The sequence below is a fragment of the Bos mutus genome, chromosome 5, assembly GCF_027580195.1.
Source record: "Bos mutus isolate GX-2022 chromosome 5, NWIPB_WYAK_1.1, whole genome shotgun sequence".
In the NCBI taxonomy this organism is placed as follows: Eukaryota; Metazoa; Chordata; class Mammalia; order Artiodactyla; family Bovidae; genus Bos; species Bos mutus.
In genome coordinates this window covers 54,462,675-54,490,274 of record NC_091621.1, presented here as the reverse complement: position 1 = coordinate 54,490,274, position 27,600 = coordinate 54,462,675, and the positions used below count along the sequence as shown (strand labels likewise).

General features: G+C 34.3%; 1 protein-coding gene across 1 annotated transcript in view; it reads left to right on the top strand.

Moving 5' to 3' along the window:
* TMTC3 (transmembrane O-mannosyltransferase targeting cadherins 3) overlaps positions 1 to 23,346 on the top strand; it is a 52,008-nt gene extending 28,662 nt beyond the window's left edge. The window contains exons 8-14 of the mRNA XM_005910928.3: positions 1,888 to 2,036; positions 3,952 to 4,072; positions 6,884 to 6,995; positions 13,759 to 13,862; positions 15,285 to 15,454; positions 17,114 to 17,340; positions 19,125 to 23,346. Of these exons, the coding sequence (XP_005910990.1) occupies positions 1,888 to 2,036; positions 3,952 to 4,072; positions 6,884 to 6,995; positions 13,759 to 13,862; positions 15,285 to 15,454; positions 17,114 to 17,340; positions 19,125 to 19,939 (1,698 nt within the window). The 3' untranslated portion in view covers positions 19,940 to 23,346. The remainder of the gene's footprint in view (positions 1 to 1,887; positions 2,037 to 3,951; positions 4,073 to 6,883; positions 6,996 to 13,758; positions 13,863 to 15,284; positions 15,455 to 17,113; positions 17,341 to 19,124) is intronic.
* Positions 23,347 to 27,600: the final 4,254 nt, after the last annotated feature.

Genomic DNA, 27,600 nt, shown 5'->3' with positions numbered 1-27,600 from the left:
TACCAATTTAGCAATCTAAAAAAGGGAAAGGGAAGGAAGAAGTGGGATAAATTAGGAGTATAGGGTTAACAGATACAAACTATTGATACTATACATAAAAAATAGAAAACTATATTCAATAGCTTGTAATAGTCTATAATAGAAAATAGTCTGAAAATAAATTAATATGTATGTATAAAACTAAACATACTGTTTTTAATGGTAATATTATTTGAAGATATCTGAAAGAGGTAAGTAGACCAAAGGAATATCTACCAAGCACCGGTATGTTAGGCACTTAGTAAATAAGATGTCATGTTTATCTCAATAGTATAAGTAGTTAATAATCCCGCTTATTTATTTTTAAAAATGGAGTCACAAGGTGATTGGAGTAGTTTACCTTATTATAAAAAGTGAAACAGATTTGCCTCCAGAACTCTTTGCTCTTTCCACTCTCTGAAAAGATATTGCATTATAGTTAACTTGGTTGGCATACATTAACAGTGTATTAGAACATCTGAGTAAGTTAATCATTGAGATTTCTAATTGAAGAATCAATAGATTTTTTTTTTTTTTTTGAGAGAGGGCTTTTTTTGTATGTAGCTTATTCATCAATCCATGATGCCTCTTTAGATGAATTTAACACTTTTTATTCTTTCAAATGAAATTGCTTTAGGGCATCCATGAATTAACAGGGAATTTTTTTTAAAAGGATCATGTATTTAGGAACAAATACCTCTGTTTCACAACTACCTGGTTGTTTTTGTCAAATATTTCTGGGAAGTGGAAAGTGAATTATGCACTCTTAATGTTTTACCTTTTTGACTAAAAAGAAAGCACTAAAATTTCAGACTTATAAATTGATAATAAGTGAGCAGTTTGATGGTAGTGCTTTTCTTCAGATTCAGTGTTGGATCATTACAAATTATTAATTTGTGATTCATGGAGAAAGTATTCTTTTCACTATTTACATTTCTACATCGATTTTCAGTAGTAATGTATAATAAAAAACATTGCTTCCTCAAACTATTAGAAGACTCTCAGACTTCTGAAATTGAAAAAACAACATGTTTATTCCACAAGGTACTATAAAACAAATCAGAGTAACAGAATATGGAAGCAGATGTCCATGGAAACAGATATCCTACTGACAACCAGCCTATTTCTTTCCATAAGTTATTTGTGTGCTAGTTATTTTGTCTTATCTTTTGTAATGACTATAATCTGGAAACCATATGCCATCCCATTCTCAAAATGGCAAAAACGTCTAAGCATTTTGTGATGTTTATTTCTAACACAGTGCACAGTGTTGGAAATTTAGAAATTCTTATGGAATAAATGACTGTTGATTTAAAGGGGCCAGTTTTATTTTTAAGTCGTTTAAATGTATGTGACCCATCAGAATGCTATGCAGAGCAGCCCTGAAGTAACGTGTAGAAGTAGCCTGCTGTCTTGTTTGAGATGTAGCTTATCAATTTCCAGTGTTCCTTACACATAGTAGTAGTACTAATATCTTTTCCTGTCAGTTTGTTTTTACCACGTGCACATAAGTTATGTAAATCGTTAATCGCTCAGTCGTGTCTGATTCTTTGTGCACATTAGTTAGATATATAAAAATTACTAATTTTTTTAGATATATTTTCAAAAAATTTTTTTTATCTGATGAGGCTGAGGTGTAAGGTCTAATACTATTTAGGAAGACTTCATCTCACCTTGCTGACATACATCCTCATGTTTATTGTTACCATCCTTAAGTTTCCTTCTTTATGTTTAAATCAGTATTCTTTATAGTGTTATTAAAATTGATCCACCAGTACATTATCCAGATTAAATGATAAAATATTTGGATTTGACTGTTGATGTGTGTATATTTTTTAATTTAATAAATTATCTTTTTTCTCTTTGTAGGCGCTTTGTTTAATGGCATTACCATTTATTCCTGCATCAAATCTTTTTTTCCCAGTTGGATTTGTTGTTGCTGAGCGAGTATTATATGTTCCTAGCATGGGGTTCTGTATTTTGGTAGCCCATGGATGGCAGAAAATATCAAACAAAAGGTGAATTAAAATGTTAGTGCATTTAATGCTTACTAACTGTAGAATTTAGTATGATGCATTTAAGTGTTTAAAATGTTTATCCTATTTTTATGTCATCTTTTTAACCTTTTTGTTTTTCACATTGATAGTCTCCTTAGCTCCTTAACTCCTACCTTATCTATGTTTTTCCTCATATTTATACAATTTTATTTTGCAGTCTAACACATAAGAGACTTTCATTCAGACACAGATGCTACAAAGAACATTATTGAGACTAAAGTTTCAAATGATCATTGCTGCTTTCATATGTAATGAACTAAGATACAGTCTTCTTAAATGAGTCATATTGGATTAATACATGTAAAATGCATATGGAAAGCAATATGTAATTTCTTGCTTCATAGAAACCACCATGTTTGAACTCACTGCTAAGGAACAGAATAATCACTGACTGTATATGGAAAAAATAGTCACTGTTTCTTTTTTCCTACTTTCCTGTCCCTTTTCAACCCACAGAATTGACTTGTCTTCATCACTTTACTGTCATGTAACACATTGAGTCTTGTGGCTAAATCCAATCAGTGCTTGGTTTAAAGTGTATCTCCCTGGCAGCTGTACAAGTCTCTGTCCTGACTCTCCACCACCTGTGCTCATTTCTGCTCAGCCTCTTTTCAGATTCTTCCTGTTGTACCAGCTCTTTAAATGTTTTTTTATTTCTCAGAGTTTTTCTCACATTGCATGTTCTCCCTGACGATCTCATCCATGACTACAATTTTCACTCTAAACTTTCTCGTAGATGTATCTAGTTATAATCACTGCCTATCTTGTAGTGCCTCCCGTGTGCCAGCTCTGTAATACACTATATAGATTTGTTTTCTCGTTTAATCTAGACATCCCTTAACTTCATTTTGCACACTTGAAAATTGAAGCTCATATAAGTTACCTGAATTATGCAAGAACACACAGCTAGTAAACAGCAGAGTCTTGATTTAAATTTATATCTGACTATCTCTCATGTCCATGGTCCTTCTGATCCATGCACTCTTATCCTGGTTAAGTGGATCTATCAAAAGAAAGAAACAGAACTCTGTAACTGAGGCAAAAAGCAAAAGCTCAAAGAACATTAATACTACTAATACCAAATAAGATCATAGTGATTATCGAAGTATAACAATCATTTTGTAAGTGACAAATTGTGTCCCAAGTGATTAACCTAAAGCTATGTAATTTGCATCTATTTTATAAAGGGTTAATTTTACTATGACTTTTAATGAATAATTCTAGCTTTTTAAAATGTAAAATTCTGGGACTTCCCTGGTGGTCTACTGGTTAAGAATCCCTCAGCCAATGCAGGGGACACGTTCAATGCCTGGTTCAGGAACTAAGATCCCACATGCATAGGGCAGCTAAGCCATGCACCGCAACTTTTGAGCCCATGTGCCCTAGAGTCCATGTTCTGCAGCAAGAATAGCCACCACATTGAGAAGCCTGCACACCACAACTAAAGAAAGCTGTGCGCGGCAACGAAGACCCAGCACAGCCACACACACAAAAAAGTAAGATTCTTTGGAGAATATCATGATAACCTGTGGTGTGTATTGTAAGTGGTAATGTTTTTAAATATAGCCAGGGATGAGATTGACCCTTTATAAACACCACTAAGAATATTCAGGTTATAGGTAATGATACAAAAGAACTCTAAGAAGTCACAATTAAAAATTTGGTTTATCAGTTTTTTTGTCATTGAACTTTATACAGTAGTGTTTATAGTAAATAATTTTTTTTGGTGTTATTCTCTCTCAAGCTGGATGATTATTAGAACAGTCCCTAGTCTTTAGAATTCAAACACAACATTTAGAGATATTTAACATATTTCTTACCTCTTTTTGGTGATGAAGACAATGTTTTTTTGTTCTGCTTTTTCTTCCTTAAACAGTGTATTTAAAAAGTTATCCTGGGTTTGTCTATCTTTGGTGATATTCACTCATGCCTTAAAAACACTCCACAGGAATTGGGATTGGGAGTCTGAATATACGCTGTTTATGTCAGCCTTGAAGGTAAAATGTTATTCAAAATATATCACCAATTATTTCTTATTGCCATTTCTGCTACGGTGTTCTAACTTTACTTTTAACTTGACAATTAATTCTCAATGTTAAATACTTCACCAAAAAATTAATAAAAACAATTTGTTCTTTGTATAATCTACACCATAACCAGTGCTCTGAATAGTCTTAGTTGTATGTCTGGAGCATATATGAATAATTCCCCAAATGCTATACAATTGTTAGATGCTTAAATGATAAAATGTTTAAATGTGAATACTTTGTTTCATTTGTTCTTAAGGTGTACTTTTTTTTTTTTTAACCTTTTAACATGTCTGAAATCAGAATAAATCTTACAGTGAAAGGCATCTTACAATTAATGACCTTTTTTGTTTCTTAATGATATATAAGATAACCATGAGCCTTATAACTGGTGATGTTGGGGGCCAGAGTGAGGTACTCCGCCCGTGACAAAGGTCATGAGGAAGGAGGCTCGACATACGCAAAGGCAGGATCGAACCTCAGGAGTCCCCCTGGAACTCCTCAAGCATCTACCCCCATAACCAGAGCCTGCCTACTTTACTACTTTGTGCTCACCTACACCTCTGACTTTACGGGGGGCTGTCCCCCACCACCTCTTTCAGAGAAGGAGTTAACTTAGAGCTCCAGTTAATAATAATTCCTGGGCATGATAAGAGTGTTTTAACCTACAAACTCCTCTGAAGGTTCTCTAGCCTGCCTGACAGGCTTGTCCGGCCGCATGTGATTGCTCACAGCCTCCCAACCGTGAGAGGCACGAGATGCTTTAAACCTTCTAAAAACAGGTTCCTTAGAAAAGTTAGAAAACTATTAGTATAAGTATAATGGGCTGATTAGAAATTGTATTGGTGAAGGGTTTTTCATTTGTTGAGCCAATGTTTGTTGCTAAGTCTCCACATCCCCTGCCCTTACACACATTAATGAATATATAGAAGAAATAAGTATTAACCTTTGATATTAATCACATTAGACCTTAGGCTAAGTAAATTCTTTCCTTAACTAAAACCCACTACACCCTCACCCTATAGGAATGTAACTTTATTTGGGTAGTGTCTGTTTTAAGAATAATCACCCCTGGAGAAATAAGTGTCCTGGTTGACTGACCGCTCTCACAAGGAGAGGGTCATAAATTGTCAGCAGGCCCCCCTGGCCAGAAGATGATGTAACACCCCTAAGACCTCTGTATACATTTGTATGAAGCACCTGACTTTGATAAAAGTCAGGAATGCTGACCCTGCATGACTTTTGCATAACATCTCAGTGTATAAAAGTAGACCATGGAAAATAAAGAATTGGGATCAGTTTCTCGAAATACTGGTCTCCCCATGTCGCTCTCTTTCTCACTCTGGTTGAGTCTCCATCTGGAGCGTGGAACCCGCCATGCTTACTAATTATGCCTGGGCTTCTAAGATCCGACCGGGGAGGCCTCAGTGTCTCCTCTCCTTCGGGAGAACGGAAGGACGCCTGCGGCTTACGTAAGTGGTGCAAGCTTCTTGTCTTGAAGTTTTATTGGTCTCCCGTGTAAACCAAGCTACTCAGCCTCTTTTCTCCACTGAATTTTCCTACTGAGCTATCCTCATCCTATTACTCTTTATATCTTTGATAAAATATTTAAATAGATCGCCGACGCCCTCCCTGCTTCGAATACCCTGGATCAGCCAGGGCTGGACCCCGGCATGGTAGCATCTTAGATTCAGTGAAATAAAATACATGGCAGAAAATGGCGCCCTATCATACTGAGGATAACCAATGGTTATAAAACTATAAGAAAGATAGGAACTGGCAGAAAGGAGGGATGTTGCATCTCTATGGAATGGACAATATAAATGAGAAAAGTTCTTTTTAAAAATCATATGATTTGTTTTCTGTAAAAGTTATAAGCAAAGATGTTTTTTTCAGTTGCTCCTTTTCTTCAAATCTTTAAACTCTTAACTTCCTTTTTGGCTGTTTCTGTACTCTGCACAGTTCCCATTACTCTAATAGACTACATAAATAGCTTTATGTCAAGCCTCAAAATAAGTCATCAGTGCAGTGTTTAAACATATTCTCTCGTGCAAATTCCTTCTTTCCCAAAAGACTATAAATAATAGAGCAGGAATTTTCAAACAACTCTATGCTTTGATGAAGTAAAATTGTAATATATAAAATAGATGAACTGAAGTTTTAGCATGTTGATGTTGAAAGGGAGGAGAGGTTAAATTTCATGAAGCAATTTTCGTTTTGACCCCTTCTTCATCTCCATGGAAAAGTCTATTCCTAATAATATATCAGACAGTTATCTGTGTTAATTGGAGTTATATATATGGAGTTATATATATATACACATATACACACACACATGTACATACACTTTTTTTTTTCCTGAAAGAAATCTGAATGACTTCCAGTTTTTTTGGGATATAATTGACATATAACTTCATCTTAACTTTAAAGTGTATAATATAATTATTTTTAGATATATATATAAAACAATTACCAAAATAAATTAATATCCATAACTTCATTTAGTTACTTTTTTTCTTGTGATGAGAACTTTTAAAATCTACTTTCTTATCAACTTTCAAACATGCAATATAGTACTGTTAACTGTATTCCCTGTTCTATATATTTGCATCCTTAGACCTTACTTATAACTTAGAAGTTTGTACCTTTGAACTGCCTTCATCCATTCATAGACATTTCTGTGGAGTACTCCTTTCCTAATAGTATACCAAGTAAAACCTGTGTTAATTAGACTCATTTTTAAAAATTTAACTAATTTCTATCTGTACTTCTGTATTTAAGGTAAATAAAAATAATGCCAAATTATGGAATAATGTGGGTCATGCTCTGGAAAATGAAAAAAACTTTGAGAGAGCTTTGAAATACTTCTTACAGGCTACGCATGTTCAGCCAGGTAAGCATTATTGATTAATAAAGCTATTGTTAATAGTTTGTTTTCTTTTTGAAAATTTGATTATATTTGTAGAAAGTAGGTGGAGTTTATTTTCAAGCTTTATTCCAGCTGACTTGAATACTATAATGTTTGGTGCTAGCTTATTTTTTGAATTGGGTTATATGTTAGAGCTGTTTATATCAGACATTTAGGGATGTTTTTAAATACAGATTTGTTGGATGGCAGTGATGAGCAATTTTGGTGGAATGATAGATACAAAGGCCTATTAGAGTAGAAGAAGAACTGGAGACAGTTGATATTAAAAACTGGTAAGAAATGTTGGTGTTGAGTGTGGGGTCAAGAGAGGGTAGTAGGATGCTGGGGTTTTGGGGTTTTTTTTTTTTTTAAAGGTGAAAGAAACAAGGCATGTATGTGACTAGTGCATTGAAGTTGGGCAAAGTAGTAATTCAGGGTTGGGGAACGGAGTAAAGGATCAGTGTTCTTGAATAGATGAGAATAGATAATTAAGATCTGATACTCAGGATGAGGATTTCAGTCAGCTGAACCGGTAGTTACCATATAGTAACAGGGAAAGCAGAGTGTAGAAACATGGATATAGATAGGCAGGTGAATAACAGACAAATAACTTCTGAAAGTTATTGTTTGCTTGTTTTCTCAGTGACATAAAAAGCAGAATCAACAGTAGATTGTGGGGAAGGGAAAGGACGTTCTGGAGATCTAAGACCAGGAGAGAGTCTGAAGTAGTCATCTAGGACATGGCTTCAGAAACTTTAATGTGTGTGTGAGTCACCTGGAGATCTAATGGTGCATGTTCTGGTGTATAGCGATTTAGAGTAGGGCCTGAAGTTCTGTATTTCTGATAAGTTCCTAAGTGATACTTAGCCCATGAATCACGTGTTGAGAAACGAAGATCTAGGAAAATGTATAGACTAGGAAAATGCAGTGTGATTGCCAAGCAGCTGTAACACCCTTCTTGAGGTTGCTATGCTAAGTCACTTCAGTCGTGTCCGACTCTGTGCGACCCCATAGACGGCAGCCCACCAGGCTCCCCAGTCCCTGGGATTCTCCAGGCAAGAACACTGGAGTGGGTTGCCATTTCCTCCTCCAATGCATGAAAGTGAAAAGTGAAAGTGAAGTCACTCAGTCGTGTCCGTCTCTTAGCGACACCATGGATTGCAGCCTAACAGGCTCCTCCGTCCATGGGATTTTCCAAGCAAGAGTACTGGAGTGGGGTGCCATTGCCTTCTCCACTTCTTGAGGTTAGCAGTGCTTAATTAAAATTAAACTGATTGATGTGATTATGTTTTTTCTCCCACTACTTTATATATAGTATAGGCAGGCACAGAGAATTTGGTTAATAGGATTAGGATTTTGTCAGATGTGTATTACTAAACAAAGGGTTAAGGGAATTTTGAAACATAGTCTAAACTGGTTATGAAGAGATGTGAGAGAGGGTGAAACATGAGGAAAAGATGATCAGATCAGTGGTTTATAGATCTGAAATTGTTGGCTTCTGAGGACAGTCTAGCTGGAGCATTGCTTGTTTTCAGTAGAAATGCTGTCGGCATTTCAAGTATGCAGAACTGTCTGTATTCCAGGGTATGTACCAAATACGGCCCCCACCTACCAAATAAACTCATTACTTTCCATTCAGCATGATAACCAGAAAGTACTTCCACACACACACATTTCTCAATATACTGGCAGGGTGGGGAGTGCTGTGCATGGCCCCCTATGTTTCTGCTGGACAAGACTGTGACCATTGAACTGACAAATTACAGGAGAATGGTGGTGAAAATCATTGAAAGAAAGGATATCAAAGCAAGTATTAGAAGATACACCTTACATAGATTTGAAACCACTAAAGAACTGTGACAACTGTGTGATGTTGGAGAGAAGGCGAGAATAACAAGGAACCAGAAGCTTGCAATTGGTCACTACAGTAAGGAGGGATAGTGGATAACAGAGTTTAATGACCTGAAATTCAGAAAGGAGTGGTTTTAAGGAGTGGCAGTGGTCTGCAAGTGGTATGGATCTAGGACACTTAACTCCAGGCCCAGTGTTGCAAAAGATAAAAACATCACAGTCATCACTTGGAAAAACTACCAGTTTCCCCAAGGCAAAGCTGAATTCTAGTTAGAGATTGTTGTAGAAATATGTAACTGATGGTCTGGCCGTCTTTCCAGTTTTATCTCCCCTGGCTCTTCATGCAGTTTAGTTTTTTCTTGAAATATAGGGGATATGTGGTGGGCTTCCTCACCTCTTTGCATTTGTTCATGTTGAACCTAGAACATGTTTGAACCTAGAACTCTCTCTTCTCCTTTCCTTCCAATCTACCTTCTACCATATCCTACACATCTCTTGCAACCCATCTCACATGGCTTCTCTTCTTATTAGAGGGAAAAAAAACCCTTCTGTCTTTCAAATTAGAAGCAAATGTTTCTCATCTTCAAGACTCCTTACAACTTTCATATCTTTCCTGTGATATCTGTTATTTAAATGTTTATTTAAAATATTTATTTATTTAAAATATGTATGTTATATTTAAACTGTGGGGCTCCCTAGGGGTAGCATGAACATCTGGCTCATCTTCGTACCTACTGCATCATCTAGCACAGTTTTATACAGTCAGCAGTCACTAACTGGCAGTTTTAATTCATTGCTTTCTAAAGCCTTTTAGGTTCATTCTAGGAGTTTTTAGAGAAGCAAAGTCATCTTTATGCTGGGCGTGCAGGGACTTTGAGACTTAGGATGGTATTTAGGCCCCTTCAGACTTATCTTAAATTGGCATAGTAATTTCTGTCTCATTGTATTGTTGAAACTGAATGAAATTGTGTTTAGGGCTGCATGCTAGTGCTAAGTTGGAGAAGACAATGGCACCCCACTCCAGTACTCTTGCCTGAAAAATCCCATGGATGGAGGAGCCTGGTAGGCTGCAGTCCATGTGGTCATTAAGAGTCGGACATGACTGAGCGACTTCACTTTCACTTTTCACTTTCACGCATTGGAGAAGAAAATGGCAACCCACTCCAGTGTTCTTGCCTGAAGAATCCCAGGGATGGGGGAGCCTGGTGGGCTGCCGTCTATGGGGTCGTACAGAGTCGGACACGACTGAAGCGACTTAGCAGCAGCAGCAGCAGAAGCTAGTGCTAAGTAGCTTCATTCGTATCCAACTCTTTGCGACCCCATGAACTGTAGCCCGCCAGGCTCCTCTGTCCATGGAATTCTCCGGGCAAGAATACTGGAGTGTGTTGCCATGCCCTCCTCCAGGGAATCTTTCCAACCCAGGGATCAAACCCACGTCTTTGGTATCTCCTGCGTTGACAGGCGGGTTCTTCACCAGTGGATGTAATTATGGATGTTTAGTTTAAAATCATTTTTCCTCTCATTGTCAGTTGTCACTTTTGGCTGTTTTTGAGATACTTACTAAACCTATCTCCTTTAGTATGACTTACCTACCATCCGCTCAAAGTTGCTATTTCTATTAATAATAAGCAATGAGCTAGAAAAATAGGCAAATGATTTATTACAATGATTTATTGTATTTCACTTATAATGTATTTTCATTGTATTTCATTTATTACAATGAAAAAGTACATAATCTTAGAAACACTGAATTTGGCATTCAGAGACTTCTGGCTCATTCTGTGTTTTTCAGCTATGTTCTTCATAGATAGATTTGACAGGTGAAACAACATGGAGAGGAGGAAATCAAGTCTTTTTGTCCCTATTAGATGTGCAGATGGAGACAGATCTGTAAGTTTGGAGATAAGGGGAATGAATGGTCAGGACTAAAGATAAGATTTGAAGTAACAAGCATGTAGGTAGTATTTAAAACCCTAGAGAAGTGTAGGATCACAGAGAGTAGAGATTCTTAACATTTAAAGTAGCTTTAAAAAAACAAGAAGACATTCAATCTGAAGGCTTTTCTTGCTTAGCCAGAAAAAGAGTATAAACTGCAGAGTGGTCTTTAACCAGGTGACATGCATGTTAGACAAACAATTGATGATGGGTTTTTGTTTGTTTTGATGGTTACGGGTGTTTTTAAAAAATCAATTCACAAGCTAAAATTTTTTCGAATAGAATTAAAGTTTCCATAAATACATTATGAGAGTGGATTTTTCTCAGGAAACACCAGATTTCCCCTATGGTTTATTTTTGCCTTAAAATCAGTAAAATTTCATTTTTATCTAACTCCAACAAATCTTTGACACTGTTTATATCATAAAACAATCATGGGCCTGTAGTTCAGATTTGATGCCATCAAGAAGGGAATGATTTTTTAAGTTTTCAGACGTTTCCAGATGTTTATAATTTATCTTTTTAAATAAATTGACAAATTTGTGCATAGGAAATAATGGGAAAGCAACACAGATGCCTAGGCTATCAGTGCGAGAATACGTAGCTCTACTGTTTATGGCTAAGAATTATTCGGCACAGAGTTGCCTGATGTCTGCCAGTCCTCCTTTATGTTGAATTAAAGACAGACTGCCAGGTTCATGCTGCTTTTGGTTTGGATAGTGCACTCACAATAGCAGGGTTGTTTTTTGAAACTCTGTAGCTTCTTAGTCATTCAAATGTAACTGATTTTTATATTTTGCCTGCTTGCTTACCTTTTTTTTTTTTCCAAATTTAAATTTACTTTAACAGTAAGGCTGTTTCCTCCTGGAATCTTAAAACTTTGTAACTTATAAAGAAATTTGCTTTAAAAATTGTGTTTTTTCATTTTTTCTTTTTAGATGTGTCATGTAGTTCTTTTGATGCTAAAAGCTATCTAATTGCTATCTTTGTTCCTTGAGAAAGTAAGGATGTCTTACTGAGTGTCTGAAGTCTTCATCTATATCTCCTTGTCATAATTCTAAGAACCTGACCAGTGTGTAGTAATTTGCCTTGTCTTTCATCCTAATGGATAACCTCTTTCTTTTCTAAGATTAATTGGAGCTCCTTTCAGTGATATATTAAATACTTAGCTGACCTAATTGCACTATTTACTTAAACTTTCAGTTTATTCTTTTCTTAGATTAAATTTTCACTGTATAATTAATTTTTTCAGGGCCTGTACACTCTTTCGTTTTTTCTGGGTAACTTTCTGATCTCTAGAGTAATTGGTATAGATTTATATGATGTTTAAAAAAATAAAGAGCTTGGATAAACAAGATCCTACTGTATAGCATAGGAAACTATATTCAATATCCTGTGATAAACCATAATGGAAAAGTATGAAAAAGAAAGCTTATATATGTGTAACTGAGTCACTTTGCTGTACAGCAGTAATTAAGACAACATTGTAATACAATTATACTTCAATAAAAAGTAAATTTTTAAAAAAGCTTTTAAGAGCAAAACTCTATATACTCTTGGTAATGCGGTATATTTCAACCTTCGCTCTACATCAGAATTGCCTCTGAAACTTTAAAAAACATTTTTACAGTCCTGTTTTTGAAGATTCTGTTTTGATAGAACTGAGTGGGATAAGATATCTGAATTTTTCAAAGCTACACAAGTGTTCGGAATGCAGCCAGTATTGGGAAGCATTTTTTTCTCTTTTTTTTTGACTTGACCCCCTACTGAAACCCCAAGAGATTCAGTAATGTATCTAAAAACAAAAAAATCAACCTTTTTTCCCCAATCTTGTCCCTTAGTTCTCTAACTGAAGCTGTATGGCATCTAACAGCTTTTGTGCAGTACACACAATTGCCAACCTGAAACATAATATAGCAAGATCTTAGGACTGTTACTCTCCTCCTAGGGGAATGCCTAAGATATATATGCTTGGCCCCTATGTGTCCTGGGAGTTGCAGGCAGAGAACTATTCCACAATTGCAAAATCATCATCGGTGTCACAGGCAAGTAGTAATCATAATTTGAAACCTTGTCATGTCTGTTAAGAGATTCATGTTGAGTAAAATTTGTCTAAATTAAGATCCTTCTCTCTATCTTTATTCCAAACCTTTGAAATATTTACTGGAAAGTATATCTTAAAACTAGTGTACAGTGAACCCTCATATCTTTATAATTTGAATTGCATATTTTTCTGTCTCTGAACAAATTTGCTGAGGGCTCAATTTTCTGTATCACAAAATGAGACAAAAGTTCCTGACATTCTGATACTAACACAACCTTTTTAAAAGTTTTAATTAGATTATATGGTAATATATCATCATTTAAGGGAGCTGGGCTGCTGCATCTTAAATAATACTATAGAACCTGATAACTTACACTCCAACCATATTCACAAAAATTTTTTTAAAGTTTCTAAGTTTTTCAGTCTCTTTGCCCCTTTCCCACCATGGATGCATATTTGCAATTTATAATACTTGAGATTATTCTGGGAATTATGGTGATCCTTTTCACTTTTAGAGTTGGGCCATACTTTCTTAGTGAATTCCACAGCCATGTGATTAAGGAAATAGAAGCCTTAGTAGAGGACAGTAAAATATAGTGAAGAAAAAAAAAAAACGTCAATTCCTTCATTATGTTTATTTCTCCTGTCTCATCTCTTAACCCTTCCAGGAACCATTCAGATAGTTTTTTCATGTCATATGTGTATTTTCTGCTCTTCCAGTACTTTATTTAATAGTCTTCTAGTGTAGCCTTGCTCATAAGTTATAGTAAGTTGTGTTAGAAGAGCTTTAAGGAGAAAGCAGGACCTATTGCCTGCTTCACATTTTTTGCCTAGTTGTTTGTTGCTCGAAACGTGTCTTCTTAGTTTATACTGGACACTAGTTAGTGTATCTGCCAACAAATGATTTTTTTATTTTAGATGATATTGGTGCCCACATGAATGTAGGAAGAACTTACAAAAATTTAAATAGAACCAAAGAAGCTGAAGAATCTTATATGACAGCTAAGTCGCTGATGCCTCAGGTAAGTTGTCAAAAATTATTCCTATTGTGTCATGTCTGCTGGATGTTTATATTGAATAGAATTATCCAGATGGAAAATCTTCATCTTTTCTTTAATTTGGATTAAAATTAAGGTGTCCAGTGAACCATCTATTATTGTGTTATAAAAGATTGCATTTACCTATCTAGCTCATAATTTAAAAAGTTCATAGTCATGAAAACTAAATCTATGAAATTATGAGTTTTAGATATTTTTTATTATAAGTTGTCTATGACTTTAAGTGACTTTAAATGAAAAGAATTTTATTTATGTACATTAAGCAGTAAACATTAACTCCTATCAAAAAATAAATGAACAAAGCAAAGTGATAAAATGAGTAGATATATATTTGTGCCTGTCAGTTGCTATAATGTCACAAGTACCAGATTTCTTGGATGTCACAAGACAAAGTTACAAAATCTGACACTGCCCTTTATCAGCTGTGTGTAATCAGAAAAGATAGTTTACATTGGGCTCTAATTTTCTCAGTAGTAGTTTGTATTAATACTGTAGCAATATTGAAATGAGTTGATAGTTTGATTTTGATAGTTTGATAAATGTTTTTAAAACACTTACACCACATGATACATTAAGAATTCTTTCAGTCCTAAGATTCTAAAGTTAAATTGTGTTCAGCGGATTTTTATCAGATATAATTTATTATATTCATTGAGAATTGGGGTTCACATATATTATACCTAATAACTTTTAGAGTTAATTAGATATTTTTATGTCTTAACTCCAGCAAACAAGTGAGGAATTAGTAAAGCTCTGAAGTTAACTACCCCACTGTCACAACCAGGAAACATTTTTGCTGACAACTTGAAAGTTGACATGGTGTAACAAATATACTAGACTGAGGAAAAAGACCTGAGTTCTGTTCCTGGTCTGACTCAAGCGTACTAAGGGACTTTAGCCTGTGGAAGTTCTGATTTATATGACTTCATAAAATAACACATATATGAAAATCTAATGATAATCTACTGAGATAACATGAATGAAAAAATACATCCGTCATTGTGTCAAAGCATTATTTTACTTATATTTTGTGAATACTGCAGGTTATTTCATATTTTTATGTTTTATTTTAATACAGCAATTTAGCTTTTTATGCTCTGTGTAAGTTTTTTTTTTTTTTTTTTAAACTTTACATAATTGTATTAGTTTTGCCAAATATCAAAATGAATCCACCACAGGTATACATGTGCTCCCCACCCTGAACCCTCCTCCCTCCTCCCTCCCCATACCATCCCTCTGGGTCATCCCAGTGCACCAGCCCCAAGCATCCAGTATCGTGCATCGAACTCTGTGTAAGTTTTAAATAAGACTCTAGGACTTCTTACTTCAGATTTTATTTGGTACTGAAATATCAACTTGTAGAAATGTTTGTTTTTTTATTAACAGATTATTCCTGGTAAAAAATATGCAGCCAGAATTGCACCTAACCATTTAAATGTTTATATTAATCTGGCCAACCTGATCCGAGCAAATGAGTCCCGACTAGAAGAAGCAGATCAGCTGTACCGACAAGCAATAAGCATGAGGCCAGACTTCAAGCAGGCTTACATTAGCAGGTATTGTAGTTTGCTTTAGGTTTTCACTATAAAAGATGGAAGCTTCATCTGCATATACATTTAGGCTATCTTCACTAATTTGGCTTTTTTTTCTTCTAGTAAATCTTAGTTGACAACCAAGAGCATAGAAACATAGCTTGTTTTAGACTAACAAATTTAATTTATTTTAAATTGACAAGAGAATCCATAACTTAAAGCGGCAAACTTAGATTTATTTATACAAAAGGAAGGGTAGGAAAAGCTCATTGGTTTCTTCTGCTTCTCAACACCAAATTCATTTTTACCTAAAACAACCAAAATTTACCTTTTATAATTGCTTCTTAATTGTAACAAAAATAATTATTTTTGTAAGAAGTTATTACTTCTTAATTATTATAGATTAAGAAATCATTGTATAATTATGGAATCATTATATATAAAATAAATAAAAATAATTATATAATATCCAACTATTAAGAGAATTGACTGGTTATTTATGATTTTATTACAAAGACACTTCAGTTGCTAGTAAAAAAAATTTGGCAATAAGTGTCAGAATCTTAGATATTTTCTCATGTAAATGTTATCATTTGTGTTATACTTGAGAAAAAATTGTTTTAAACTTTGTTTTGAAGCCTGCTCCAGAAACCTAATTATAATTTATCACATTGTTTACATGGAAAATGCATTCAGAATTCAAGTTTTTGAAATAAAATCTGTTCATAAGCTGAAAGCTGTCTTTCTTCAACATTATCTAGTACTTGCTGAAATTCACTAAGTTTACTGGGGTTGTATCAATAAATAAAACTGTCTTAAGTAAACTTATAGAGAATTGCTTAATAATCTTTGCATTTATTTTAAAAATAATATTTTGGACACATTCTAGGAAGTGTGAATATTAATAGCTCATTTGACTTCATGCCTATGCTAATATTTTAGGAAAGAGTTGTATTAAAATAAAATTGACTCTATATCAGTACTTAAATTGATTTTCACATATGTAAAAATGACTTTTTAAGTTCTGTAACAGAAAATATAACCTTATTAGAATGATTTTCAGACTGATCATCATTTCCAGATGTGTTCCTCAAAAGTATCTACAGGTGGCAGTATTGCCCTTCCATGCTACCAGATCAGCTTTGTAATTCCTTTCTTTTAAGAATTCATTGAAGAAAACTAAATAATTATAAGGGGTAAACAATTTCAAATGTTCTGCTTTTTTTTATAGTTAGACATTGCTAACAAAGATTTGAATACTGGAATTTCCCCATCACTACTATGTTTATTTTCCTTCTCCAGATGCTACTCATCTTCTGACAAATTGATCTCCCACTCTAGTTGCTACCATTTTTCTTATGCAGGACTAGTCTGCTGTTTTTCAAGATATATTCAAAGGATGTATCTTCTGTTCCCCTTTTTTGGATACCTCCTGATATCTTACCCTCTAGAATCAGGCATGTTTTTTCCTTCTTTAATAATACTTGAAAACATATCAAACCAAATGTTCAAAATTAATGTGTTTAGGTGTAAGGACAGTTTCAGATAGTTATTTTTGAAAAAAAAAATTTAAGAACCTAAGTTAAAAGGAAAGCTGTGAATATGTGGAAAAGCTTAAAACTTGTGAAAATAGTATCTACAGACTGACATGATAGTATAAGTAAAACTTGTGTTTTTCCACAGAGGAGAATTGCTTCTAAAAATGAATAAACCTGCCAAAGCAAAAGAAGCATATCTTAAAGCCCTAGAGCTGGACAGAAATAATGCAGATCTTTGGTACAACTTGGCGATTGTTCATATTGAACTTAAGGAACCAAATGATGCGCTGAAAAACTTTAATCATGCTTTAGAACTAAATCCAAAGCATAAACTAGCATTATTTAATTCTGCTATATTAATGCAAGAATCAGGTATGTTTTCTCAAAATTTCTCTATATTTAAACATACTCTAGTTTGAAATATGGTAAAGTCATATATTATGTTACCCCAGCAAACATTTTATGAATGGATGGTTTTTATCAAAACTTCATAAATAGTTATAAGAAGAATATTTTAAATACTTAACGTAAACCTTTCAGGTAATATACCCTAGCATATGTGTCATTCTAAATGTTAATTTCTCTGGTATATGCTAAAAATGACTTCTCAGACAGTCTATTAACAATACTTTATTCATCTATTTTGTCATTTTATGCCTGGAAGTATATTTCTTATGCATAAATATCATACTATTCAAATAATCTGAATTTGTAAAAAAAAAAAAAAAAGTTTTAAGTTATTATTTCTAGGATGTCAAGAGCATTATATGTTTTAAACAAAATAGTATTCTATTTTCCCTTGATCTATAAGTCCAAATATTTTCAATATCATGTTATATCCAGTGTTACTGTTTTCTGAGATATTATTATAATTTACTATATTTTATATAAATTAGCAAAACCAAATTATTCATCACAATAAACTAGGATCTTTGATATATCAGAATTTTAGTTCTGCTCCAGAAGGCAGAATATATAATTTATGGTTTTCTTAATTTTTATGTTTGGAAAAATCTTTATATTAATTATTAAATACTTTCATAAAACTTCTGCAAAAAATGTAAGAATCATATTTTATAATTAAAGAGAGTCTTTGAGTTTATTTCTACCAGTCATCTATTTTATAGATTAGAGAGTGAGGACCAAATAAATGTATTAACTACCCTAACTTCATATGGCTAGGTTAGTAAGTAGTCCAAGACAAGAACTTAAGCCTACTGATTTATTTCAGACTTCTTTAATCATCATGTTATCAAATAAAAGGATAAAGATCTTTATGCTTGGCATTCAGAAAAGCTTAATTTAGAAAACTAATGTTTTTATAAAGTTAGCTATCCTTAGTAATCATGAAAAGTGCCTATAATTTAACACAAGATTAAACCCTGGGGTGTATAGTTGTAGAAGTTGAAATTTTTTTGGTACTTATTTGCAGTAGAAATCATCTCAATAAATGTTTGCTTCCTGAATCTTAATTGATATTTATAGGCTTTAGATATAATAGTATTCTTTTTATATTTGAAATTTCCTAAAAAATTTTAAGTAACATACAAAATATATCTAATTTAGTAAGACTGAAACATTTTGTTTATCCAAAATAGTTACTATTTGTTGAGCATTTTGTATATATCTCATGTAATTCTTAGAAGATTCAATAGATTAACCCAGACAAGTAATTATTTTAGTGAGTAAAAGTCATAATATTAACAGAATCATGACTGAATATATGTCTCTATTTTCAAATTCCATGCACCTTCCTCTTAATTCTGTATTCTTTCTCAACTCCCAGTTAGAATCTAAACTTATCAGGAAATATTTCACCCTTTTTTAGTTTTTGAGGAACTCTTACTACTTGTAATGCGCTGTCAATCCAGTGCATCAAACACACTGTTTTTCTTATGAAAACTTTGAGGGTTTTGCTTTCTGCTTTTTAATTTAGATACACCAGTTAGTTGTTTTGATGCTCAGTTCAGTCACTCAGTCGTGTCTGACCCTTTGCAACCCCGTGGACTGCTGCACGCCAGGCTTCCCTGTCCATCACCTATTTTGATGCTATGTTTTTACAATCTAGATATATATCTGCACCTCCATTTTTTACCTCAGACTTACTCATTTGCTAATGATATAATTTTTTTTTTTCTTTTTAAAAAAATTCTTAGGAGAAGTTAGACTCAGACCTGAAGCTAGAAAACGACTTTTAAGCTATATAAATGAAGAGCCACAAGATGCTAATGGTTATTTCAATTTGGGAATGCTTGCCATGGATGACAAAAAGGACTCTGAAGCAGAGATGTGGATGAAGAAAGCCATAAAATTACAAGCTGACTTCAGAAGTGCTTTGTTTAATCTGGCTCTCCTGTACTCTCAGACTGCAAAGGAATTAATGGCTTTGCCAGTCTTGGAAGAATTACTCAAATACTATCCTGATCATATCAAGGGTCTCATTTTAAAGGGAGACATCCTGATGAATCAAAAGAAAGATATACGTGGAGCAAAAAAATGTTTTGAAAAGATTTTGGAGATGGATCCAAGCAATGTGCAAGGAAAACACAATCTCTGTGTTGTTTATTTTGAAGAGAAGGACTTACTAAAAGCTGAAAGATGCCTGGTTGAAACATTGGCATTAGCACCACATGAAGAATATATTCAACGCCACTTGAATATAGTCAGGGATAAAATTTCTTCATCTAGTTTTGTAGAACAACCTATATTCCCAGCTGGTAAGACTTCAGGTGTTGAAGGAGATAAAATTCCAACTGAAAATGTCAAAGAAATAAAAAGCGAGCCCAGACCTACACAGATAATAAAAACAAATGATAATAAGAGTCAATCTAAAGCCAGCAAACAATTAGGAAAAAATACAGACAAAGAAATTCCCCACAAAACAACAAAAGAAATCAAAGAAATTGAGAAGAAAAGAGTTGCTGCTTTAAAAAGACTAGAAGAGATTGAACGTATTTTAAATGGTGAATAGCATTACTCTTTATCATGTGACAGGGTTTCAAAGAACTTCAGTCTATATCATGTGATTACTTATACTGAGAGCTTTGAAAATAGTGAGCATACTAAGAGTCTCTCATGAGCTGCCTCTACGTAGTATCAAAATAAGATTTTCATTGAAGACCCTTTCATTACCCCAGGATATGTTTTATATTTGACAGTAGTTTTTTGAGTTTTGGGAACTGTAGCATAAATAGTAATCACAGGTGGCAAATCTGTATCTTTTCTTATAGAAGGTAGATAGATTCTTTCAGCAGAATAATATTGACTACTCTCAATTGAAAATAATCTGAGGTCTGAATGATAATCCCATGGTGGCAAATCCAACATGTGCTGGTTTATTCTGTGAATTCACATTGATTAGCTAACCATATTTTCCTTTAACTATTGGAGTCTGACTGTGAGTTGAAAACACTATTGAACACATACTTTTTCCCTTTGTAACCTTCTATTTAACCAAGGGACTTTGCACTGCAAAAGAATACTGGCTGGCTTTCTTCACTTTGTATTCTTTTTTGATTTTTAGAAGGAAAGCCAGATGAAACATTTTAAAATAAGTCATATGACATGTTAGCTTTAGAATGTATTAATACTTTCATAACTGTGTGCTTGTCCTTAACTTCCCTATCTATATGGCAATTTTTAATCAGGGAAAGTTTTAAATAAGTATATACACACACATTTCTGATGGTGCTCATTTATACTGGACTTTGATTTGTGTACTGAGTTTCACAGCATGAACCACATAATCACCACATAATCATTGACCCTGACTTTTATTTCCCAAACTGTCCTGTTTCTTAGGGTCATAGACATATTGAGAAATCCCAGTAAGTATAACTTCATTAAACTTTTGAGTTAAAAATGTAGTAAGATTCTCTTTCAGGTTAGTGTTATCTTTCTAGAGTTACTTGAATTTTAATTTTGTTTCCAAAACACACCTTAATTAGATACCTAAATTGAGTTCTGTCTAACTGAAGGCAAAACAGTGTGACAAAGTTTATTTTTAAACACTAAGTGCTTGATAGCTTGTTACGGTGTATATTTTTATTAAATATTTATTTTGACTACTGAGCTTTCATAAAATTCTTAACACTTTTAATTCCATCAAGTATGGAAAATAAATTGCTATTGCATTTTTTCTCGGCATACATATTTGTTATCATTCAGTTGCTCAGTCATGTCCAGCTCTTTGAGACTCCATGGACTGCAACATGCCAGGCTTCCAGGGCATTTAGTATAGTTTAACCAAAATTTCATCATTTTTGGCCTGCTGTCCAGCTAGAAAAAATGGTAATTAGCCAAATATAGGATTAGCAAATTAGTCTGCTGGTCTTAGCACATTTAAAGCTGAAAATTGTTTGAAGAATAGATACAAATCCAATTTATTAATTTAAATCTGATTTTTTTCATGAGTAAAATGCATTTTATAATACTAATATAGTTGGTTTTCGTTTAAAATGTTAAAGGTCAAGCTATCATCCTGGAATAGTAACTAACTTATAATGTAGCATTTCAAAAACTATTTCTGTTCCTTTGAGATAATTTCTAATGTTTCAAAAACCACATTCTTGTAACTTTTTTCTTAAATGTTTTATAAATACTCATAAGAAACATGGTCTGCATTAGAGACCCACTCTTACTAGGCTCTCTGAGGCTCTGTCATAGATTATGTTTTAGGCAATATAAACCGAGCACTGACGACAGTGGTCGTGCATTTTTGATTCACTAAAGCATTAAAGCAATACCTAATTTCAGTTTTTAAATCACAGCTTTGTTACTCTGGATATATGATGGAGAATACCTCATATACTATGACTTGAAAAATTAAATTGTTATTACATTCTCTGCACATATCTTGAGAAGTTTGAGTTTAATGTCTTCTTATAATATCAAGTGAGGATAGATGTGAAAAGTAGAAGGCAATCTTTTATGACAGCAGACCAGAATAAAAACTTTGAATAATATTTTAATAAAATTATGTAACTTTCAAAATATATATTAATATTATCTAATGATTTTTACAGAAAAAAAATTGTTCTCCATATTAGAACTTAATGCCTATCATGTTGAATAATTTATTTAAATCAAATTCACTGTAATTAATTTTTCCAAATCATGTTTCTAAACCTTCATTTCATATTAGAATCATCTAGACCCCACCCTACAACAGTGCAATCTGAATTTCTTATTGTCAAGCTGTGCGTCAGTTTCTCCAAAGGCTCTCAGAGTGATTCTAATTCATAGTGAGGGTTAAGGATCACTAGTCTAAATTAGTTCAAGAAAATCCTCTTCTGTCTCCCATGTTAACTTTTAAACTAGTGATATAATCCAATTAAGTTCTGATGCTTTAACTTAACTAAGGAATATGTTCTGATACCTAGTATTTATTTCATCTTAAGTTCCATCAAGCTTGCTTAGGTATAAGATTATTTCTTCTCTTTAAATTCATAATACAAATTTTATTCAAGCTGTTCAGGTGAAAAAGGGAATTAATATTTTTTTCCTTTGGAGCTGCCATTTTGAGGAAATGGGGTGTAGGGATATTTTAGCCCAGTTCACTAACTTGTTTCAGCATTGTAAGCATCTGTAAGTTTGCTTATCATAGAAAAAAAAGCTTATCGTAGGTTTATGTATTAGTAAGAGGATGTAGTTTTAGTTCTTGCTGTTTTACAAAAGAACCTACTCTGTGGAGTTCTAGGAAAGCTTTGACAATCCCCAAGGGTTAATTATGCTACACTTTCCTTCACTGCTTCTCAGAAGGAAGAATTAACTCATTATTGTTCCTGTGTGCTTCTATATATGCTTCTCAGAAGGAAGAATTAACTCTCATATTGTTCCTATATGTGTTTCCTTACTAACATTCAGAATTGGGAATTTTGTCTTATAATAATTATTCCAGTAAGTAATTTTTATGAAGTTGATAATTTGGAGGATAAAACAAATATGTTTGCAATTTTGTATTTACTTTTATGTAGATATCTGGTATGTGAATTACTCAATTCTATAAAACCTCATGCCTTTCATCTAATTTGAGCTCTCAACTTCATGTTCCAGAATGCTTCTTTAAAGATGCTTTAATGAAAAATATTATGAAAATATATAGATTTGTATGTCAATTTATACTTCAGAAATCCATATATTTGTCATATTTATTTTTTTAAAAACCTCCTAATTGTCTGCATGACTAAATGGTATTTAAAATGAAACCTCAAATATATCTGGTACTTTTGTCTGTAGTTTTATTTGTTGGAAAATGTCACCCTCCATGTTAAAGTTTCATAAAATAGTTGCTAGTTGTATGCATTTTATATTTCTATGGCATCTGTGTACTGTATTTCTAAGTATTCAGTATTAAATTGATACTTTTTAAAACATTAACCTGAATTGCCTTTTAGTGTTAAAGTGAAAAAATATAATAGTAATTCAAAACATTTGAGCCTCCACAAAGAAAGAAGAGCTGGTGGGTAGTTTTATTAGCAATGATATGAGAAATGAAAGAAAGAAAGTGAATTTGCTCAGTCATGTCTGACTCTTTGCGACCCTTTGAAATGTCACCTGCCAGGCTCATCCATCCATGGGATTTTCCAGGCAAGAATACTGGAGTGGGTTGCCATTTCCTTCTCCAGGGGATCTTCCCGACTCAGGGATCAAACCTGGCTCTTCTGCACTGAAGGCAGGCTCTTTACCATATGAGCCACCAGGGAAGCCCAATGTGTTAACTTAGTTCCTAAGAGTGATACATTTACAACCCAAAGTGACAGAAACTCAGTTAAGAAAATGAGACAATTAAATTCATATGTGAAATTTTATATATATGCACAGTTGGAAGTCAGTGTAATGAAATAGTTTGAATTATGAATCTACCTGGATTCAAATACTGGTACCACCCTTGCTAAAAAAGTACAACTTAGGAGAAGTTGTTTAACCCGCATGTCATCAGTTTCCCTATCTGCAGGTTGGGAAAAATACTTTTCCTCATAAAGTTATTAAAAGGAGGTATATATATGTAATGTATGTTGTATATTTGCTTATGTATATATTACAATAGATATATATCTCCTATTTGTAATAAATTGGCAAGTATCTATAAATAGTGCATGCTCAGCCATGCACACTGTAAATAACTTTTACCAAAAGTTTTGACCACAACCGTGATTAACGTCACTCAGTGAATTTTGTGATTTTATTTTTCAGCCATGAAAATTATTGGATGTGACTGGCTAAATTGTTTTTATGTGTCTCAAAGAATGAAACAGTTTTAACAGCCATGTTACCAGTGATACAGATGGATCCATTCACTGTTGTCTTTATTATATTTGATTATAGTTTGATGGTCTTCCCTAATGGCTCAACAGGTAAAGAATCCGCCTGCCAAGGCAGGAGACATAGGTTTGATCCCTGGATCAGAAAGATCCCCTGGAGAAGGGAAAAGCTAACCCACTCCACTTTTCTTGCCTGGAAGAATTCCATGAACAGAGGAGCCTGGCGGGCTACAGTCCATGGGGTCACAAAGAGTTGGATATGACTGAGTGACTAGCACTTTTCACTTTCATAGCTTGATCGTGTTGCGTTGTCAGACTAGAAAAGCTGAAGAGTCAATATATTTTTAGTTTTGATGAAGATGAAACTTATTTATGGACAGCTTTCCAACAAGCAATTTTTAATTTTTATCAGATATCTACATCTGTTTCAGGAACGGGACACAATGTTTACATGTCAGAAGTTTTGTTTAATTCTATGACATTTCTAAATTGGTTTGTTTAATAAGTTCAGCAAATGTAAATAGACAATGTATATTTATATTAAACATGTTATATTTAAATTATTTGGGACAATAGTAAATAATAGATACTAGTTATTGTAATTGCAAGATTCAGACTTCCAGATGTATATGATTTATATATGTATTAGCATACATAATATCAATGATTGCAAACAAATTACTAGAAATTTAATATTTATTAGATTAGATGTTCCATAGGCATCTAAGCCAACAGATATATAAATAATCTAAAATAAAATATATTCATTAAATATAAGGTATATAAATTTATTTATTAAAATGCAAAAATAACTCAAACTAAGACACCTTAAAAGCATACTACCTCACTCTTGCTCTTCACTGTCATTCAGATCAGATCAGTCGCTCAGTCGTGTCCGACTCTTTGTGACCCCATGAATTGCAGCACACCAGGCCTACCTGTCCATCACCAACTCCTGGAGTTCACTGAGACTCAGGTCCATCAAGTCAGTGATGCCATCCAGCCATCTCATCCTCTGTTGTCCCCTTCTCCTCCTGCCCTCAATCCCTCCCAGCATCAGAGTCTTTTCCAATGAGTTAACTCTTCGCATGAGGTGGCCAAAGTACTGGACTTTCAGCTTTAGCATCATTCCTTCCAAAGAAATCCCAGGGCTGATCCCTTCAGAATGGACTGGTTGGATCTCCTTGCAGTCCAAGGGACTCTCAAGAGTCTTCGCCAACACCACAGTTCAAAAGCATCAATTCTTCAGCGCTCAGCCTTCTTCACAGTCCAACTCTCACATCCATACATGACCACAGGAAAAACCATAGCCTGGACTAGATGAACCTTTGTTGGCAAAGTAATGTCTCTGCTTTTGAACATGCTATCTAGGTTGGTCATAACTTTCCTTCCAAGGAGTAAGCGTCTTTGAATTTCATGGCTGCAGTCACCATCTGCAGTGATTTTGGAGCCCCAAAAAATAAAGTCTTACACTGTTTCCACTATTTCCCCATCTATTTGCCATGAAGTGATGGGACCAGATGCCATGATCTTAGTTTTCTGAATGTTGAGCTTTAAGCCAACTTTTTCACGCTCCACTTTCACCTTCATCAAGAGGCTTTTGAGTTCCTCTTCACTTGCTGCCGTAAGGGTGGTGTCATCTGCATATCTGAGGTTATATTTCTCACGGCAATCTTGATTCCAGTTTGTGTTTCTTCCAGTCCAGCATTTCTCATGATGTACTCTGCATATAAGTTAAATAAACAAGGTTACAATATACAGCCTTGACGAACTCCTTTTCCTATTTGGAACCAGTCTGTTGTTCCATGTCCAGTTCTAACTGTTGCTTCCTGACCTGCATACAAATTTCTCAAGAGGCAGATGAGGTGGTCTGGTATTCCCATCTCTTTCAGAATGTTCCACAGTTGATTGTGATCCACACACTCAAAGGCTTTGGCATAGTCAATAAAGCAGAAATAGATGTTTTTCTGGAACTCTCTTGCTTTTTCTGTGATCCAGCAGATGTTGGCAATTTGATCTCTGGTTCCTCTGCCTTTTCTAAAACCAGCTTGAACATCAGGAAGTTCACGGTTCACATATTGCTGAAGCCTGGCTTGGAGAATTTTGAGCATCACTTTACTAGCGTGTGAGATGAGTGCAATTGTGCGGTAGTTTGAGCTTTCTTTGGCATTGCCTTTCTTTGGGATTGGAATGAAAACTGACCTTTTCCAGTCCTGTGGCCACTGCTGAGTTTTCCAAATTTGCTGGCATATTGAGTGCAGCACTTTCACAGAATCAGGATTTGGAATAGCTCAACTGGAATTCCATCACCTCCACTAGCTTTGTTCATAGTGATGCTTTCTAAGGCCCACTTGACTTCACATTCCAGGATGTCTGGCTCTAGGTCAGTGATCACACCATCGTGATTATCTGGGTCATGAAGATCTTTTTTGTACAGTTCTTCCGTGTATTCTTGCCATCTCTTCTTAATATCTTCTGCTTCTGTTAGGTCCATACCATTTCTGTCCTTTATTGAGCTCATCTTTGTATGAAATGTTCCTTTGGTATCTCTGATTTTCTTGAAGAGATCTCTAGTCTTTCCCATTCTGTTGTTTTCCTCTTTTTCTTTGCATTGATCGCTGAAGAAGGCTTTCTTATCTCTTCTTGCTAGTCTTTGGAACTCTGCATTAGGAAGCAGTCACTGTCATTAGGAAGCAGTATAAGATGAAATATACCTAAAAGTCTCTGAAGACAATTGCAGGCAAATTCATGTGCTTTAGAATCTACGTACTTGGTGAATTCTGTGACTGTAGTAATGGATAGCATATTTCCCATCAAGTAGCATTTATATTCTGTAAGAACCTGTTACCTTCATGTTTCTGCCTTGAACAGAATACCCCTTACAAAACCATTTTAGTTTGCCCTTTCTTAAAGACTTCCATGATTAATACTCAGTCTTCTTTATTCCTTCCTCTCCTGTGGCTTCAGTTTCTATTAGGAGCATAGTTTGATTAATGGGTAGCCATCTTGACAGGTAAGTCAAGTGAGCCTCTTATTTTGTAAAGTTGCAGGCAGTGTAATAGGAGCTATTTGAGAGCTATGGAATTTCTCAGTGCCTAAAAATTGAAGTAGAATTCTGCATAGATTTGAAAGAGGCCAAAAAAAGATTTGTAACCACAAAGCCATTCTTGACCAGAGCCCTGTTTTTGGTAGGCCCTGGCAAGCCAAGTGACTGCCCTTTGGAAGTAGAATCAGCAGTACTGGGTTGTCAACAAAAATATACCTTACTCTAATAGCAGTATCTGTAAAATGAATTCCTGAAAGTAGATGTAGTGTGTACATTTTAAATGGTCTCTTTGTATGACACCAATTCCTTTCGTGACTCTACAGT